The sequence below is a fragment of the Lemur catta genome, chromosome 4 (genome assembly GCF_020740605.2).
Source record: "Lemur catta isolate mLemCat1 chromosome 4, mLemCat1.pri, whole genome shotgun sequence".
NCBI classification, from domain to species: domain Eukaryota; kingdom Metazoa; phylum Chordata; class Mammalia; order Primates; family Lemuridae; genus Lemur; species Lemur catta.
In genome coordinates, this window is record NC_059131.1 from 86,656,548 (window position 1) to 86,677,265 (window position 20,718).

Here is a 20,718-nt window from a genome sequence, read left to right on the forward strand (position 1 = left end):
TTCAAAGATTTCTTCTCCAGGCAAATAAATAACCGCGGTTCATCCCCATCCCTGCACAAAGAACTGCGTCCACTGCGTCCTCTCTCTCTGCATCACTACAAATACCACGACCTGAACGCAGCACAACGCAGTGATTTAAGACCAGTAGAACCCTCTCAGCACTGAATCTGTCTCCCTAAAATTATATGCAACCTTAGAAGCCTAAAATACTATTATATAGGTGCCAGGGGACACATGAAAATCTTCCTAAAAGACAAAATAAGTCTTTAAACATAGTATTCCTAAAAGAGAAACAAAGAAATAAACTTTAAGTTTGTTTAGAAAATAGAATAATCTACAGTTTTTGCCCAGTGAAAACAATCAGAGTGTGACCTTCCAAACTGTGGCTGTTGTCCTGTCTGTGAGGGCACACGGGAGACTTGTCACCATGTCACCACACGGTGGCCCTCAGCCGTGCGGCCCTGGCAGGCTGGATGATGCTCTAAGTGGTAAATGAGACGGTTGGTTTTTTCTTTTAATCTGTATCACTGACTGAAGGTGACACAATTGAAAAGCTCTGATATTTAGTTTTCGAAGTTTTAGTGAGAGACTATTTTTTGGGAGGAAAAGAAAAATACAATTCTTAACGATACATTTCTTTGTACCGACTGTCCAATTCTTAACAAAGATTAAAAAAATTACCTCCAATTATGAATCTCACCTGCAACGATGTTCTTGGTTTGGTGCTGTACCCTCTCAGGTATATCATTAAAGGCCTGATAGCCCTAGAAAATATTTCAGAATAAATTGATGTACACAGTAAGTTGAAGACCAGTTGACTAGGGCCCATTTTGCAAGATAATACATAATAGAGAAGTAAAATGAATATATAACATCCATTTTATAGCTGAAATTATCATTATAAGGTCATTAAGAGACTTAAAAATATCTCCTTTAAAGAGCATTTTCAACTGATTTTGTATCAATTGAAAATTATGTTAAAAGTTTTTCACATAGAATGCCCCCATAATTTTAAAATCAACATATTTACTCACACAGATCCTACGAACTATTATGGATACATATATCCATCCCACTGGTTCTCAGGTGGGGGCTATTTTGTCCTTCAGGGGACACTTGGCGATGTCTGGAGACATTTTGGTTATCACAATTGGGGGGCGCTACTGGCACCGAGTGGGTAGAGGTCAGGGATGCTACTAAATACCCCACAATGCACAGACGAGCCCCACCACAAAGAGTTACCCAGCACGAAGTGTCCGTAGTGCTGAGATTAAGAAATCCTGATCTGTACCACATACCATGTGCAGATAGACAGCAAATTCCCCTAAATAGAATATTACTTTCCAATTACAAAATAAAATTAGAGATCTAGTCTCACAGAAAAAATAAAAATAAAAAATGTCCCAAAAGAGTTTATACAGGATACAAAATGTAGCGAGGCTTAAAAAGAAAATCGAAAACAAAAACAACCATGCCAAGCTATATGGCTTTGGGGCTAAGTCCATGAGAGGAAAATATCATTATTTCCAAAGAACTCAACGAAATGTCCAGCCTCTCCTCTGGAAGGGGTCACTTTGGGTTTCCTCACTGTCTGCTAGGGGTCTCTATAGCGCTTGCAACCCTCCTAAGACTTACGGTGCTAGCTGGTTCCCACATTCGCCTGACTACATCCCATGCCGTGAGAACAATCCACGGCTTCTGTTTCCTCCAGCATGACGAGCTACCCAGCACACCTGTGCTTGTGTTGGCTTTCGGCACGCCCAACCCCTTCATATTTATCTGCGTTTCAGCTTGCAGGTGTCATCCATCCTGGGGAAGTTTCATGGCCTTACAGAACTCCTGTTTCAATTCCTTCATTTGACAAGCAAGGTGACACCAAAGAGTGCAAAGACCAAGAATTTCGAGTGACCTGTTTAAGGGGACACTTTGTCGGTATATGTAGATGAGTATTTAACAGATATTGGAGATTTTTTTCATGTCTACGCTGAAAGACATAAAGTCAAGAATAAAACTATTCTCTCCCTTTCCTATAGGTCCAGGGCACTCTACTGAATTATAAGGTATAAAGAAATATTTTTTGTGCACTCAATACCTATTGGTTGAATACATAGCCACAACTGGTAAGCTGCTAGGGAAATCGTGGTATTCCGGATCAATCCTGTCCCTGCCTTTTTGGGAATTTGTTCCCAGTGGGGGAACAGAGACATTAAAGAAATAATCACAGTTATGAGGAACTTAACAGAGAATATTTGCAATGCTGCAAGAATGTATTAAAATGGGTTTTGACCTAGTCAAGATGTCCAGGAAAGGCCTGTTAAGAAGATGATATAGGAATCTTAGAAAATGAAGTAGCTAGGCAAAAGTAGGGGTGAAAGACGACAGTGCCAGGCAGAGGTACAGCATGTGCAAATCGCAGAAGTGGGAGGAACAAAACTAAAACCAGCGTGGCTGACACTGCAGAGGGGGCAGCATTTTGTATCAGAATCCGTGCAGGGTCCAGCACTACACCCACTAAATTCTGAGCCCCAGGAAGGCATAGTTTTTTTGCTCTCTTATGGTCTCGGCATGGTGCTTTGCACATAATAGGTGCCTAACAGAAATTTCTTGAGTTGGAATAAGCAAAATTACCTGGAAGATAATAGCTATCACCCTTTTGGCAACCCCTCTCCAGAATTGTACTACTTTTTTGCTGTTTCTTATTTTCTTACATATAAGTTTACCCTTTAAAATGATATAAAATAAGCTACTGCATTTTTTAAAAGAAAAACAAACCAAAAAAAGAAAAACATACCTTTTGGACCAGGCCACCCAAATCGGTTCTAAGAACATTATTAACATTGTCAAGTTCTGTGTCCACAGGTGGAAGCTGAAAATTTACAGAATAAAATATAAGGCAAAGTGGTTCCCCCCAACATTATTCTTCACGAAAAAGGGAGTCATCTTCTACCCAAGTCCTAAAGTATCTAGATTATAGAGTTCAATCTCAATTTCTTTTGAACAACTGAGTATTGTTTGGGGAAGACACATTTAGCTCAGAATGGCCTCTATAAGCACCAAATTTTAGGTGTCTCGAGGTCTTCTGCTGCCATCACATTTAACACAGACGTATTAGGTGTGACCTTACAATTTTCAGTACTGAAGACTGTTAAAGTTGTAAGCAAACTTTTTAAAGTCACTTTTAAAAGCAGCATAGTCAGGGTTACACTGGTGAGTAATCTGGAATACATTTTTCCATTACAGCATTATATTACACATGGATTTGAAGTGCTCTACCTCTTACCAATACGGGGACAAATATCATGTGCCTCTGACATGATGTACCTAGAAGGACACAATATCACTTCTCTGATATTTCCCTGGCAGGTGTAACTATTCGTGAGAGAACATCAGACAAACCTAAAGTGAAGGCCGCTCCACAAAATAAATGCTCTGTTACAAATGTCAATGTCACAAAAGAAAAAGACGGACTGAGACACTGTTCCAGATTCAAGAAAATGAAAGAGATGTGATGGCCGGGCGCGGTGGCTCATGCCTGTAATCCTAGCACTCTGGGAAGCAGAGGTGGGTGGATCACTCAAGGTCAGGAGTTCAAGACCAGCCTGAGCAAGAGCGAGACCCCATCTCTACTAAAAACAGAAAGAAATTATCTGGCCAACTAAAATATATATAGAAAAAATTAGCCGGGCATGGTGGCACATGCTTGTAGTCCCAGCTACCCGGGAGGCTGAGGCAGGAGGATCGCTTGAGCCCAGGAGTTTGAGGTTGCTGTGAGCTAGGCTGATGCCACGGCACTCACTCTAGCCAGGGCAACAGAGCGAGACTCTGTCTCAAAAAAAAAAGAAAGAGACGTGACAATAAAACGGCAACACATCATCCTGACCTGGCCCCTGGACTGGAAAAAAAGAAAATAGTTGTAAAGGGCACTTTTGGAAAAATCAACACTATTTGAATGAAAACTGAGTGGATCAGTTGGTAATGTTGAATCAATGTTATATGCTCTAATTTTGATAATTGTATAATGATTATGTAAGGTTGGGAAATGCACTAAAATACTTAGGGGTAAAGGAGCATGATGTCTACAACTTATCCCCAACTTATCTTTTGATAAAAGAACAAAAATGCATATTATTTTGTGCATATATATGATATGAATAAACCAACAAAATGATACGATAAAGCAAAATGTTGACACTTGGATACTTTTCTGCATGTTCAAAAGAACACTAAAATAAAAAGTTGTGCCCAAAAAGGATCTATCTCAAACAACTTAAACACAACTAAGCTCTAAAAAACTGTGTGATGACTCCAAAAATAATTTTATTAGATATGCAGACACACACATTGCATGTGAAATCTTTGAAAAAAATTGACTCAGGAAATGTGGAAGTGAGAAAAAGTGTATCTATAGTAAAAGATTATTTGATACAAAATGTGAGGTATATACATAACTAAATTAATAAATTAAATATCATGAATAGACATGATCATTTTGTCTATATTCCAGAACTTTATATGTTCAAATTACCCCAAATTCTTTTTTTTTTTAAATCTTTTGTTTAGGAAAATGTGGGAATTGTCTTCTATTTCAGCATACGTGGTTAATATACTAGGCATATCATTAAAAAACATATTTTAATTTTTAAAGCTATACATGAATGTATTCTGCTTCCTTTATTCCTTTCTTTCTTTCCCTGAGACAGGGTCTTGCTCTGTTGTCCAGGATAGAGTGCAGTGGCATCATCATAAATCACTGCAACCTTGAACTCCTGGGCTTAAGCAATTCTCTTGCCTCAGTCTCTCAAGTAGCTAGGAGTACAGGCACACACCACCATGCTCCGCTAATTTTTTTTATTTTTGGTAGAAACGGGGTCTCTCTTGTTGCCTAGGCTGGTCTTGAACTCCTGGCCTCAAGCAGTCCTCCTGCCTTGGCCTCCCAAAGTACTAGGATTATAGGCACAGGCACTGTGCTGGGCCCCTTTTTTCTTTTTAAGGCTGAATTCATTCTGATGTGTTTCATCAAATGGCAGAGAACTCCCAAGAAGGGGCTCGCCTTTACCCTTTCACTCCTGCTGCAGCCATTCCAAGGAGTGACTGACGACCCAGGAAGGCTGACAGAGGCCTGGGGCTTATGGCTCTCCAAGCCAGGCCACCGTGCACCAGACAGGTCCACCCTGGCTTAGCCCTGCCCAGCTGTCCCCAAGCTCACGTCCCCAAGCTCACCTGATTCACGTCGAGGTTGCTGTCCAGCTGGCTCAGAGACGTTCTGATACTGTTGCAGGTTTCACTCGCTGGATGCACAGAGCACGTGGGGTCTCTGAGTGACCTCTGGATGCTAGTTTTCACGTTGGTCAGGTTGCTGCTGAGCTGGGCACTTGTGTCGCGCAGGTTCTGCAAGCTGCTCTTCGTGCTCTCCAGGGCCTTTTTGGTCTCTTTGATCACTGTGGGAACAGAGCCACTTCAGAGCAGAGGCACCGAGGCCCTTCTGAGCTACAGAAGTGGCCTGAAGGAACTGGAGATGAGCTTGTCGACGACTGCGGACGGCAGGCCGAGGCGCCTGCTGTGAGGGGCAGCGTCAGAGGGTGCTGGGGCACCGCAGGCTCCTCTGCTGGCCGCTCCGGCGGCTCACCTCTCCCGCTTCTCCACACGAGAGGCAGGGCAGGCAGCAACCCAGGAACGTGACGGGACGTCTCGGCACAGCACTAACTGGCCAGTGGCGGCTGGCAAAGGTGCCACTGCCCAGCCTTGAAGAGGTCGGTCCAAACAAGTCAACCCCGAGCTATGAATACTCAAAGAGTTGGAACTGAACCTACACAGCGGTTAAGAGCACAGTTTTAGACTCAGGCAGGTCTAGGCACAGATGCCAGCTTCACTACTTGCTGTGAGATAGATGGCCTGAACCTCTCTGAGCCAATTTCCTCATCTGAAAGTGCTGAAACCGTGACCACATTCATCACAAATCGTGGTGATTTGACTGATTGGATTGAAAACTCCCCAAAGGTGGCGAGTCTATGCGTTTTATTTTGGGAGCCTCACAGCCCAGGATATATTCTCATACAGAGGGTCTCCAACTTACAATGGCTCAACTTAACAATTGTTCACCTTTACGATGGTGGCAAGGGATATGCATTCGGTAGAAACCATACTCTGCGTTTTGAATGTTGATCGTTTCCCAGGCTTAGCAACAAATGGTACAATACCCTGCCAAGATGCCGGGCAGCCGCAGTGACCTGCAGCTCCCTGTCAGCCGCAGATCACAAGGGCAACCAGGATACTCTACGGTGTATTCAACGCGCTTCAAGTTAGGATATTTTCAATTCACCATGACTTCACTGGGACATGCTAAATCCCCTCGAGTAAGCCGAGGAACATCTGTACTAGGGAATCCTGAATAATTGTTTGCTATCCTGACTTCTCCAGGGCGATGGCACCCTGCACATACAAGTAGGGAGGTGGTGAATTACAGCTCTTCTCTACGGTGGCTTAAAGCCACAGCAGTAGAAGATGTGAAATTTAAATTAGAAGGCATTGCTCTTCTTCTCAACAAATAAGTCTTCCTGGTCGGGAAGACATTGCTCTGTGGCTCACAAAACAGATGGCAAAGCATCAAGCCACAATCGAGTGTTTCAAGGAAAAGTATGAATGCCCTTAACTGGTTTTCTCATCCTTCCCTGGCAGCCACGTAAGACCTGAGCGTTAAAACCACACACACACACACACACACACACACACACACACACACACACACACCGTGCACACATGCTACCTTGCTATAGCATCTTTGGCAAACTCTTTCACCTCTCAAGACCTCAGTTTCCTCGTCTGTAAATTAGGGAGCAAATTGGGTCATCTCTTGGTTACTAGGAGAGCCTGTGATTGTAGGCTATGTCCTAAGTGCTCATGAGGCTGAGCTCTTAGGAGATGGGGTCCCCAGTTAACTAGGTCTGATGAGGAACTGCAACTGGAGACCTGAGGAGGCTTCCAGAATTGTACTGTGTGCTCCTTGGTCTCAAATTCTATCACCTTACTCAAATCGAAAATCTTAAAATCTGCTCCAAACAGTATTTTCTCTTGAATTTCAGTTCAATGAATGCTTAACAATATCTAAGACTACGAAAATATTTAGGCCTATCAAAGAGTACCCTAGGCATCCATTTCTCATCTCTCTCACCTGCCTCCGAGCATTCTCAGCAAAGCACGAAGCCTGGTACCTGGCTCACAGTAGAGGCTCAATAAATATTAACCACAGCAAAAAAAGAAACAAAGAACTCAGCTGCAACCAGAAACATACGACAGAATGCAAATGAGCGTGCTGAAATACACCTCACATATTAACATTCTGTGGTTTACCCCATAGCCCTTTCCACTTTGAGTTCAAGATAAGTTATTTTAGGGTAAGAAACAACAACAACAAAGAATGACAGATGATCAAATAAACTGATGGCCCAGGAAATGTGTGTGTCTTTCTGCACCATCCATAGGCATTTTGGGTCACAGGTAAAATGCTGTCATGTCCCAGGAAAGATTCAGAAGTAATAAATACATATTTTCCAAAAGCTTCAGAGCATTTTATATCTATGAAATATTAACTAGGTTATAACTCTGGGAGTCATTCCAGGCCTACCAAGGTCACATATATTATGTATCTGAAGAAAATGGAAATGATATTTCAGATTCTCAATTTTAGTTAACTAACATTTTACCGGCCCATAGCACATTTCCTTTATAGGTCCTGACCTGCAGCCCAAATATGATTTGCACAACAAAATTTGCAGATTTCTCCTTTCTCCAAAGTCCACTAAACATATAAGCCTGCCAAGCATTTTTAGCAAAACATTGGCTCATGCAGTTTATTAAGCATGTTTGACGATGTTCTGGCAACAGCAGAGGCTAAACTTTAACTTATATGGGCTGACTTTAAAAAACAAAGGATTTTAATTATAACACAGGAAGCACTAAAGAGAAAAATAACATCCATTTTAATGGTCTTTTATCTAAAAAGCACTATAATTCAATTATTAAAAATTGTGCGAATATTGGGCAAAAAATAAAGGCATACACCAACCACACCACATCATTCATATGCTTTTGCACAGATTTACCATTATGTAATTTGGGGGCTGCAGATGATCTTGGAAGACTGATGCAGAGGGATGGGGGTGCAGGGATGCCTGGCATCATCTCATGGCCACACCAGCACCTGAACCCCAGATTACCAACTCTTCCTCCAAAGATACACTATGTTGGCTTCCTGTGACTGCCACAGGGGCATCCTGCATCTTAACATTCCCAAGTGTACTGAATCCCATCTGGGATGGTATAGGGAGCACAGGCTTCTGTTAGACCAGGGTCTAAATCCCAAGTCCACCACTTCCCAGCTACCAATTGTATGGACTGAAGTGCATCCTCTCAAATTTATATTTTGAAGCCCTAACCCTTGGACTGTATTTGGAGACAGAAACTTTAGGGAGGTAATTAAGAGGAAATAAGGTCATAATGGCGGGGCCCTTATCTAGCAGAACTGGTATACTTACAAGGAGAAGAAGAGAACAGCGATGAGTATCCAACATGCGGAGTGAGACTGGAATGACAGGTGAGGGTCAGGCATGCAAGGAAAGGAGGGAGGAAGAACAGAAGAACGGAGGGAGAAGCTACATAGAAAAAGCTAGAACAGGAAGGCAGGAGGCAATGGTCTCTGAGGTCACATCCCCTTTTCTGGGCCTTAGTTTCCTTCCCTCCAAAGGAAATGGCTGGTGAGGAAGAAAACAGATGTCTGGAGACATCTAGGCATCAACATCAGAGGACCCACCTTCAGACTCTGGCTGGACCCTTTGCAGGGGCAAGCACAAAGGCAAGGAAAGGCCTTTTCAATTAGTAAAGACTAACTGTAAGAACGCCTGGCCTGTTTTGCCCATCCTCCTGTTCCTGTACATTCATCTGAGTTGTTGAACTATAAGGAATGCCAAAAAGAATGGGCATAATTTTCCAACTTCCACACAGTTCCCTCCTTTATGTCCTATTTTTTCAGAAATGCTGGCTCATGAAAGTAAAATTCTTACTGGCAAAATGACAAATGTTTTACATAGATGACATTGTCCTCTCCATCAAGTGCCTGGCATAGACATTTTTCTCAACATTTGGAAGGGCCTGGAAGGTCTTTTCTCATTGTGGTAGAATATGCAGTTTATTAAAATCAGTATATCTGCTCATTTATATCACTGACCATGGTGGCTTAAGACATATATGTATATACCTTGTTTCTAAAAGTTGCTCTTCTTGGAGGAAAAGGGGAAAAGTAATTAATAGACCTTGAAAGATCTAAATTTCAATAGGCTACTCATCTTTCATACTAGGGGTCGACAAAATTTTTTCTACAAAAGGTAAAATGGTAAGTATTTTAGGTTTTGCAGGCCATACCAATCCCGCTATCATGGCAAGAAAGCAGCCATAGGTGATACCTAAACAAACATGCATGGCTATGTTCCAATAAAACTTTATTTATAAAACCAGGTGGTGGGCTCCTACCAAATCCTGCCATTATTATCTCAAATGGCTTTTAGACCATCGGGCAATAGCTTTGGTACAAGCTTTAAAAAAAGCAAAACCAAACTATTGTGGCACAACGTGTCTGGACCCGGCCTCTCTGCATGGCCTCCGCCAGTAGCTGTCCCCACAGCCAGCCCTCAGGGAAACAAGAAAAGAGTGAGTCACTCTGCAAAGCCCAGGGGCTCCTGGATGGAACATGCTCCTGTCATTTCTGCCACACTGCTCACCTGTCACCATGGACTTAATCTCATCAAGCACAGGGGTCACGTTGGGTCTTAGGCGTTCATGAATTCCGCCTCCTAGCAATGAATGAATACCTGCATGCAAAGAAGCACAGGGACAGTGAGGGCAGCTTGTTCCTCCACCTCCTCGCCCTCAGCCCTCGTTCTCCTCACACTGCGGGTCCTGCTGGCCTGGAAAACCGGTGTCGGTCCCCCCGCCCCACCGCCGTGAAATCCGGTTTTCATCCCAGACCCCATCTAGGTGTCGACTCCCGAGTAGGGATTTCTCTCCAAAGTCCCACCTGGCTGTCCCCCAGTGAAAAATCAGTCACCACAGACTCACAGACTGGGTGTTTATTTGCACTAGGAACGTGGCGTTTATCACCCTGTGTCCCTAATGTCTTCTGCTAGACTGGGGTTTCTATTATTAAAGGCACTATTGCTGCCGGCTTATTATTGTGACACAGGGGGCCGTTCTGTGTGCACTGTGGGATGTTCATTTCAGCACATCCCTGGCTGAGACCCACGAGATGTCAGTAGCTCTGCCCCACACCCTCCCCTCACCTCATTGTGACAACCAAAAATGTCTCCAGATGGCACCAAATGTGCCATACGTCACCCCTCTTTGAGAAACACTAAGCTAGGCCGCAGGTGAGCTCCCTGTAGCAGGCAGGGCCCAGCCCTCTCCACTCATCTGTTTCTGAAGCCAGTAGTTTCTCTAAGGAGCCCTTGTGTCTTTAACAGAGCACCTGGCAGGGACTCAATTCCTCTCTCACATGGGGAATGAGGAACAAGCACGTGCGAATGCAAGAACACAAAAGCTTTACAGTAACGGTAAAATGAAAAAACAAAACGTCCTGCTGCCTGTGCAACAGACGCTTTCAAGAAGTGCCAGGTCCTCATCACTGAGTAGCGAGTGGCAAGTCAACAGTAACTCTAGGGAATTACTTTTCTGTTTTCCCCCTACTATCAAGTACTTCATTTCTTAGTCCACATTCTATGGGAGATGGCCACAGGACCTTTTAGCCAAAACAAAAACAAGAAACAAATAAATATTTGAGGCAACTTTAAATTTTACTCACTGTTCAGATCTGAGAACGCCTTGTCCTTGGTGGTGTTGTACTGGGCCAATATAAATTGGATTTGCTGGGAAAAAAAATTACATGAGACCTCCCCTTTTAAGGTCCAGAGACATCATAAAAAGACAAAAAGAGATTTAACACACACAAGTTATCCTGAATCAGAATATTTTAAAAAGAAATAACCAACAGGTTCTTAGAGATGCTTCTATTTGCTGACATCCAGACTTCTTAATAACACTCTGAAGCTTATCGGCATAAAACGTGGCTTATTATTTCTTATGATTCTGTGGATTGGCTCTGTGGATCTTCTTGTTGGACTGGCTTGGCTGGGGACAGGTGGGCCCCCACACTCTCTGGGGACTCTTCCTCTCCCAGCTGGCCAGGCTGGGCTGTCTGCACCTGGTGGTTCCAGGGTAACCAGTAGCAAGAGAGTAGGAGTGGACACTACAAGGCCTCTGGAAGCCCAAGTTCAAAACTAGGACAAAGTCACGTTATTTTCCTGATCAAAAGCTCGTCACAGGGATAGCCCAGATACCAAGCGTTGGAAAACAGATCTACCTCTTGACCAGAGAAACTATCAAAAATTCACGGACATTTGCGATCTACCACACTAGGTCCATTTTATTTAGTGACCGTTACTGACTGGCCTCCGAAGGGGCTGCTTACCCTTCTGTTTCCTCTGACTCAGTGGACCTGTTTCCCAACTCCCTCTGCAATACTGAGTGCTACCATTATGAAATAATTATTGACAATCTTCTCAGTGAATATGTGCATCATTGTTTAAATTTTCATTTCTCTAATTTCTAGAGCAAAGTAAAGCCTCTTATTCTGTTTGGGGCCAGTTATATTTCTTCTGTAGATTGTCTGTTCACATTCTCTGCCCAATTTTTTATAGAATTGTTAGAGCTCTTCATATATTTTAGACTAAATAAGTTTCTTGCAAAGTCGTGACAATTTACTGTCCTCGTAGGATTAGGAAAGCAATCCCAAACTTCACTAGCCATGATTGCTGTCTAATTTTGCCAACTTTTTAGGAATAAAGTTTTTCTTTGGAATCTTTGGAATGATAGGTTAAAAAAAATATTACAAATTCTAATTCACAGACTGGGAAAAGGAAACATTTCCATCTGTGTACGGGCTATAAAGGTGTAGATAAAATTGGCTTCTCTATGCTCAATATTTAAAAATGCCTGCATTTGTTTCTCTTTTATTTTCCAGCTATTTTTAAAACTAGTGCAATATTTAATGTATTAATATTTTTAGAATGTAATACATTTGGAAGAGCACATCCCATGTGAGGAGGCTTATGGATTCTGGCAGACTCTCACCAGTGAATCCAGGAAGAGGGACCCTCCTTTCCATGTTGCTACCCACGAGCATTGCACATTTACACTAGTTCCCACCCAGACACTTTTTAAAGCAATGCTCTCAATAGGTAATACATCAACACAACATGCTTCTGGAATACAGAGAAAGGGTGCCCTTCCCTCCCATCACTGCCCTTCAGCAATCCCATTCCCCTTTGCTAAAGACAACTTGTGTGTCCGAGTGTGTGTGCATGTGTGCGTGTGAGTGTGGGTGCACGTTTGTGTGTAAGAGTGTGTGTGTCCTTCCCAAAGAATTTGATACACCTATACCGATGTTAGCAAATGGTGTTTATAAAGCAGAAAGTTCTCCTTACAAGAATAACTTTATGCAAACAATGTTGAATTAATTATACCGCCAAAAAAAGGAAAGATAATAGCATTCAAAGACTTTTCTTTTTTAAAAAAAAATCATGAGAGCCTTAAAATGGTTAAGTACTTTTATAATATGTACTATAATTTTATGTCATAATAACATAAAATAAAAACACCAATTCTGAATTTATGCTTTTGTACTCTTTTGAAAATCACGTGCTGGGCCTTTATTTCTTCATCTACCACAATAAAAGGTAACATCAGTCTACACTGATTCACTGGGTTTCTAGAAGGTTCAAATGAGATTGCAAATACACACAGGAACTCCGAAAAGACAAAAATACACGGGAGTAAGGATTGTGCCACGGGATATACACATTGTGGTTTTACCTCTGGAGTTTGATTCAGGAGAGTTCGCAAGTCTTTGAAATTGCTGTTGGCCAGTATCCGAGTCCTTTTGATCCGGGTCCGCACCGCGTGGTTCGCCACAAAACCACAGAAGATGCCGAAGCTGCAGGAAAAGGAAAAGGGAGGAAGAGCATTGACCACATGGCCCGCAGTCACCCGGCCAGGTCTGGGCAGCACCGCGGGAGCCGGGAAGGGGCAGCGAAGGACCAGCCTCTCCTCTGCCCCCTGCCCTCTCCTACTACGCTGTGACCCCACAGTCAACCTGCCACCAGTGAGGGCCACAAAGCAAGACTCAGTCCTCTCACAGCAGCCAAATCTCCATTAAGATAAAGTATTCTGTTCAAAATGACTCTCACAAGTGGAACAATGTTCACAATCAATTGTGGAGGAAACAGAAGTTTCAAAGGCCGGAAGGCAGCACCCATGATCCAGTCCCATTCCTGGCGAGATGCAGATGTGTGTACACACAAACACACCACACACCTCTGCTCCTCCCTCCCGAAGAAGACTGCAGGGAAACACACCGAAATGAGAAGAGTTACTTGGGCCTTCTCATGTTTCTGGCTTCTCTGTTTCTGTATTGTCCAGGCAGAAAAGAAATATGAGCTATTTTAGCATTAAAATGCTGTATGAGAAGCCACATACAACAGAGTCCCTACTGCACTATTTCATTTACAGAAAGTACAAACACAAGCAAAATGATGGCGCTAAAAGTCAGTGGTTATACTAGGGGGAGGGTGGCTAATCAGAGTATTCTGTTCCTAGGTGTATTCCCGTCATGGAAATTCATGCATACCTACTTATGAAAAGGACACTTTTCTCTATGTAAAATAAAGTTTCAAAAATGCTGTCTGAAAGGCATCTTGCAGGAAAGGCTACTCTATGTGAAAAAAAAAAAACATTTTTCAAGCCATCAAGAATGTCTACATTTAATAACTTTTAAGGGCTCATAATGTTGGCTAGTTGCTAACAATCTTTTGACTTAAACTGATTTGACCAATTTGTTTATTTTTGTGGCAAAGTCTCCAAACATTTAAATGTTAAATTAAAAAGTGCTGATTGCTAAGGTCCTGTTGGATTTGGCCAGTAGATGGCAGTAAGAAATTACATAAACATACACCACACCGCTGATTATTTTACCTACAGAGGCACGTAACAAAACTCAGTTTATAACCATCCAATGGGAGCTTGTGGATATGTTTTTAGAACAAAGTTTTGCAAATAATAGACAAACTTTAGAAAAAATAGTCAGATGCATAAAGTTGATGCATTGTCTCTTCAGCAAAAGCAATGTGTTGGGGCTTTATGTGTGCATGTATTTGTAGGTATGGTAACTAAGCATCCTGGTTTTTGCCCTGAAAATCCTGTGTCTCCAGTAAACTTCTCTATCCTGGGTAAATGGGGACAGTCATTCACCCCACTTGCAGTATTGATACATTTCAAGGAGCATTGGTTCGTTGCTGGTCTCAAAACATATTTGCCCTTGGCAGTATTTTCATTGGGTTTCCCAAACTATTCCAAAAAAGTCTATATAACACAACCTTGAGCAGTATTTCTATGGTTACTATATCACAGTGGAATGAGTACTACAAGAGGAATGTGAGATTTAGGTTCTAGTCTATCCATTGCCACCAACCCAATGTGCAAGCTAGAGAAAGTCACTTTCCTTCTGTCGGCTTCAGTTGGCATCTCAGAACTGAAAACATCAGTTTAGATCTTTAGATACATATTAAATGAATCAGATCCAATCTAACTTAGATTAGTGCTTCTCAAGCTGTAAAGGAGAAGGGTACTGGATGTCCACAAATTGTCTAAGATTTTTAAGTTTTTGTTAATTCTGATGGTAATCTTAAAAAATAAATGCTAACAATATTCTGTGCCATTTGGAATGACTAATATGTCCTAAATTTGCATTGGCAGATGTTACAGCATGGCAATAAGTTATTAAGTGATGCACTCATGCCAAATAGGTCAAATGACCCGAAATAATGATGTTGGAGTTGTATGAAGAGGAAACACACACTCACATATATGTTGAATCACATCAATGCACCTGGAACTTTATTTACTGTGCCAAGTTCAAAACATAGTCTATACCATGACGAGTCAGGATCACCACCTGAATGTACCTGACACTCATACTAGGGGTGCTTGCTCTCTTTCCCTGACATGTCACTCATCATGCTTCAGACCCATTTTGCCATGTAAGAAGTCCAGGTGAACCTGGAAGCAACAGCAAATCCAAGTCCACTTCCCCTGACTCCTCCACCATCCGCAGATGGGAGAAGCACCTCCTTGCCTTGAACTTCCAGAAAGCTCTCCCTCCAATCCTTATGGGGTATTTCTCACTTCATGCTCTATCTTGTCTTTATTTCTACCTATGTTTAATTTTCCTAAAAAGAGGTGGCAGCTGCTTCTTTGTCACCTTTGCATGACGCAGTCTCGTCCACAGTGGGTGCTAGACAAAGATGAGTTTAAGGACTGGGCTCTGGTTTCATTTGGTATATTTAGAAGATTGGCCACATGTTTGGAGTGTCTAAGTCAGAAACTATCTTTGTTCCTCTATTGAATAAATGCCTTTACTCACAAGATCATCAGTCAGTAAAATGAATTGCAATACCACATTCAGTTCAAGACTGGTGTTCAATACAACATTGAATTTCAATGTTACACATTTAAAAAGATCCACATTTCTGCTAATCAATAATGGATCTGACCCACATTTCTGTTAATCAATAATGGATCCAATTAAAATAAAAGCACTGATAATTAAAGAAAAAAAAACTGTACTAAGCCAGGTGCAATAGCATGCACCTGTAGTCCCTGCTACTTAGGAGTCTGAGGTGGGAGGATTGCTTGAGCTCAGGAGTTCAAATTCAGCCTGGGCAACAGAGTGAGACAATATCTCAAAAAAAAAAAAAAAAAAAAGAAGGGAAAAAAAATACTAAACAGAACTATGGAATAGAATTCAGTGACTTTCAAAGCTGATTTTCTGACCCATACACAGTGTAAATTTTATATTCAAATTAAGGATGACAAGTCCAAATACCTACAAGACAGGCAGAAAGCGTGAAGGGAAAGAAGGTGCCATGGGGCCATGGTAGCTGGGGTCAGAGCTGTGGCAGGGGCAGCTGTTCTGCAGGTCTCAAAAGGGCCACCATGATGGCAGACCAACATTGCCAGAATTTCCCGCTATCCACAACACTAGAAATCTGGATTCTTATGTGAAATCTCCTAATTTTTAAATATTAACAACTAATACAAAAAAACAGTCTAAATATTATGCAGACCCATTGATGGTTTCCATTTACAAGCTCTAATATAAACCTTCTATTAAAGCACAAATAGAAAATAAAGAAGTTATGCTTTTTCTTATTGACTCAGACACTATTAATTCATATGATTTTCTAAGCAAAAGAATCCTATGAATTAATGTTTTATTTTTTAACAGCCACAAGTCAACTAATACAGTATGAGGATAGTGAGAGAAATTTATCTAACACAAAAGGGAATAAAATTTCAGTGAATATCAGTTTTCTGGTATTTGACATAAATGCCTTTAAATTAGCAAAGACATGTGTTTTTATGCAGTACAATAAAATCTCTTGGAATTTTTAGGAGAAGATAGGAATTTTTATTTTTATGGCATATTAGCCTTATCTTTTCTATATTTTATGATAAAAAACTAATTTCCTCACACATACACTTATAAGTAAGTCCTTAAAGTTTTTAAAGAGTAAGACTAAAACTTTAAAACTTGTAGCCATTTTTTCTACCAATTTCTACTGACAATGAAAGTCAAATAATTGTTTTCAGTCTGTGATTGATCTTTATTTTTTAAAGGCAATTTTTGAATTTTTAAATTTTAAATAACTAGACCTCATTCACATTAAGAAAGCCTTGTGATTTTCAAACATGCTATATCTAGCTCAATTTTCTTCCTGCAACCCACATCAGGAATTGGCGATCACATCCTAGTATAAAATGGACTTTGAAAATAGCCACCTTCCTGAAAATGACTGAGATTCAATTCACCATAGGGATTACTAGCAAAACTGACTTAGCATATTCAGAAACTTAGAAATATACAGAAGTCAAGATATGGTTGTTCTTTTTTTTTTTCCATAACTTTTTTGAAACTCTGAAAAAGGTAGTGATGACAAGTGAAAAGAAAGAAAAGACAGGAAACTTGGCTTTTTCTGGAGTAAGACACATCTGCTTAATCAGTCTACAGCCAGAGGTGGAAATTCAATCTTCCGCTGACGGTCAGACTACATAAACACATTTCAGGGACTCTGGAATTCTGACATTCCACACTGCCTTCGGAAAAGCTCAGAGAAAAAACATAACCACATATATTCCACACATGCTAAAGAATATTTCTTAACACCTATGCCTTCTCCCTTCGACACACATACTCAAAGAAAGATTTAAAATTTTTTAAATAAAGAAGGATGAAGGAAAAATTAGAGGACTCAAGACTAATTTTAAAACCAACTCCACTGAAAGATTGTAACATTTAGAGCCACAAAGTAGAATTGAGCTTAGTAAAAGGCAAGCGCTCTGGGTTTCTGAAAGAATTTTTTTACAAAATCAAACACAAAGATTATTTCTCATTAGTATTCGATCTCTGTTGAGGTCAATGTAAACTAGAGGCTCTGCATAAGCACGAGGGAACTCTACTAGCACCTCCTTTCTTTCTCTTTCCACCTTCGAATTTTGTTGACACTCCCTCCCCTCTTACTTTTACCTAATCTTCTGATTTTGTCGACATACTTTCTTCTCCTTTTTATCTAATCATTATATAGAAAACTTCACTTTCCCCCGGTCTTTAATCTTCTTGGCTAGCTTTGATTACTGGCAAACAACATATAGCTATTAATCAACTCATGATGTTCAAGATACTTGCAAACCAGTAAGGGTTTCAAAAGAAAGACATCAAAATAGCTATAGAAAATCAAAAAGTTCAAGGCAAAGAAGTTTAAACTTCTTGTCTGAATTTAAGGTAAGCAAAACAAACAAACAAACAAAAAAAAATGAAAAACTCATACTACTCTCATTTAGACCTATTTATAATTTATATATAAATTCAATGTACTATATGAAATCAAACTAGTTTTAAATTTAACTTAACCTCAAACAGTTGATCAACTTCGGCTTAATTATATTGAAATCTAAAATTACGATTTTCAAATTAATGTTTTACTTGGTAGGAAAAAACTTTTAAGTGAATGTGTAGGAGGCTATAGAATCACAGCATGTATTTTTAAAAAAGATTTTTCTGAACTAAAATATACTGAGAAAAAAAAACTTAACCAAATTGGTTTAGTGGGTCTGAACTCTCAACAATAAAAAAGCATTCATTTTATATGTAAATGGAAGCCAAGTTTATTTTTAACTTTGTAGGCTTATTGTTTATATATTTGGGGATTTTAAACATAATGTAGGCTGGGCATGGTGGCTCATGCCTGCAATCCCAGCATTCTGGGAGGCCAAAGCAGTAGGATCGCTTGAACTCAGGAGTTCGAGACCAGCCTAAGCAAGAACGAGACCCTGTCTCTACAAAAACAGAATAGAAGAATTAGCCAGGCGTGGTAATACATGCCAGTAGTCCCAGCTACTGAGGCAGCAGGATCGCTTGAGCCCAGGTGTTTGAGATTGCAGTGAGCTATGATGATGCCACTGTACTCTAGCCCAGGCGACAGAGTGAAACTGTCTCAAAAAAAAAAAAAAAAAGCCCATAATGTAAATGACTAAGTTCACAGGAATTATAACATACATAACACATAATTATATGTGATGCAAATAAAAATTCAATTTTTTAAAAAGAAAAATCCAATACAGAATATATGCTTCATTCAACAACAAAAAAATGAAAATCCATTGTTATACACGTAAACATTTATTTAGGTAATGAAGGATTTTCCTGAAATAATATGTGTATATTTACATCAAGTGAAAGCTATTAACTTGTTAGATAAGTAGTCACTCTAACAAGAAGCCCTAAGAGCAATATTTGCAGAGGGCACTTTCCTATCAGAGCTTTGTCTATAATGTCCAGGGTGTACGGAAGGGGAGAAACATGGCTGCCCACGTCTCTGGATGAATGAAGCATTCAAGTCTCTGGCTTACGGAAAATGCACAGGGATCCAGGATCCCAGCTGGGTCTGACAGGTCTTTGGGCTGTAACTAACATTCTTCTGGTAAGCTGGGGAGGAGGTAACCACCCCTACAGCTGCAGGGGGCTATGCATGTCTGAGAGTACATCAAACACACAGCACAGAGACAGGAACATCTGGAATCACCGCTGATCTGATCCTAAGCCACCTATTATAATCTAAGGTGAAGAAACAGTCAGATTCAAATTATTGTTAGAGACATAAAGAGAGAAACAGACACAGAGACAGAAAAAGAGAGACAGAGATAGACAGAAAAGAGAGAGAGACTGAGATTGAGAGATGCCTACACCCCAATCTCACAGAGAAAACAATGAACATCCTCATCAACCAACAGCCAACAAAGGCTAACACATTCACTTGGATCCTGTTTGTACACATGTATTTTTAAGGTCTATTATTCCACTATTTTCAACAAAAGTGTGTCTTTGCTTAAATAATCACTGTCCTGGAAGAAGGGACAATACACTGGCTTTTGTCTGTTGTGGGGATTTTGTTGTTATTCAATTTTAAATTTTAGTTTAATTAATTCAATAAATACTACTACTAGTACATAATTCAAAAGAGATAAAAAGCCTAGCTACAGCAAGAAGTGAGTTCCCTCCCTTCCCCTCTCCAATGCTCAATTTCCTTTCCAGAGCTGACTACTGTTGCCAGTTTCTTGTCAACACTTTCACATTGGCTCTATGCAAATATAACCAAGTGCTTGTGCATCCCTCTCATTCTATTTTCACCAGTTACTGTGTTCTGAACGTGGTGTGCAACCTACTTTTTTCACTTCAACTTTCTTGGCAACTGTTTTGTATCAACACGACTACAGCTCCCCAGTCCTTCTCGATGCATGCCGATGAATGGCCACCCCAGACCACGTACCGTACCAGACCCCTGCCATTGGCCACCCTTGGTCTATTCTTGGGTTTGCAGCTAGAACCTCAACTTGTAGGACTTACTGTTTTCTGCTTAAATGCCCAAATATCACTTACTTGGTAAAACTTGAAAAACCTTACAGCTATGGAGCAAATGTGGTGTTTGGAGAAATGACAAGGTGCATGGTGGCTGTCAACATTTGTTGTCCCTGTATCTCCATGAGGCCCAGCATTATTCATGCAGAAGGAACTTTATTTTTGTCACTGTATGAAACACTGGTTGAATGAATGAAGAATAATAACCAAATATCACAATAAGGGGACTGGTATCCTGATGCACATTCCTCAGCTGAGAAATCAGATTTGGACTCAACAAAACACCATCATCTTAAAAGCAATATATTTCTGATTTGTCAGTCAACTGGAAAACTTTTGGCAGCAATAAAAGCTGAAGCAGAAACATCCTAAATGATCAAGTGTGTTTCAGACTCCAAGAGAGGGTAGTGGATTAACAGCAAATTCAAGAAAATGGGGCTTATTATTAGAAAGTTAATTGCATTCTACAATATTGTCAAGTTTCCAAATTCAGGGATTGCACCCATCCCTCAAGATTCCTTTGGACTCAACTAGCAAATCAATAAATAAATACAGGCTCTGGCTTCCTGCATGCAGCCTTCTCTCCAGATAGTTATTTAGGAGAAGGGAGCCGCTGCCCTGGGAGGTGAATGCTTTCTGCAGTCCAA

At 40.8% G+C, this 20,718-nt stretch overlaps 1 protein-coding gene across 8 annotated transcripts in view; it reads right to left on the bottom strand.

The window, feature by feature from the left end:
• PROM1 (prominin 1) overlaps positions 1 to 20,718 on the bottom strand; it is a 109,897-nt gene that overhangs the window by 38,906 nt on the left and 50,273 nt on the right. For 7 of the 8 annotated variants that reach the window (XM_045550405.1, XM_045550406.1, XM_045550410.1 and 4 more), the window contains exons 5-10: positions 12,916 to 13,036; positions 10,847 to 10,910; positions 9,771 to 9,860; positions 5,221 to 5,438; positions 2,792 to 2,866; positions 701 to 764 (exon numbers count right to left, since the gene is read on the bottom strand). In XM_045550405.1, the coding sequence (XP_045406361.1) occupies positions 701 to 764; positions 2,792 to 2,866; positions 5,221 to 5,438; positions 9,771 to 9,860; positions 10,847 to 10,910; positions 12,916 to 13,036 (632 nt within the window). The remainder of the gene's footprint in view (positions 1 to 700; positions 765 to 2,791; positions 2,867 to 5,220; positions 5,439 to 9,770; positions 9,861 to 10,846; positions 10,911 to 12,915; positions 13,037 to 20,718) is intronic. The other variant, XM_045550409.1, reaches the window with a different exon arrangement.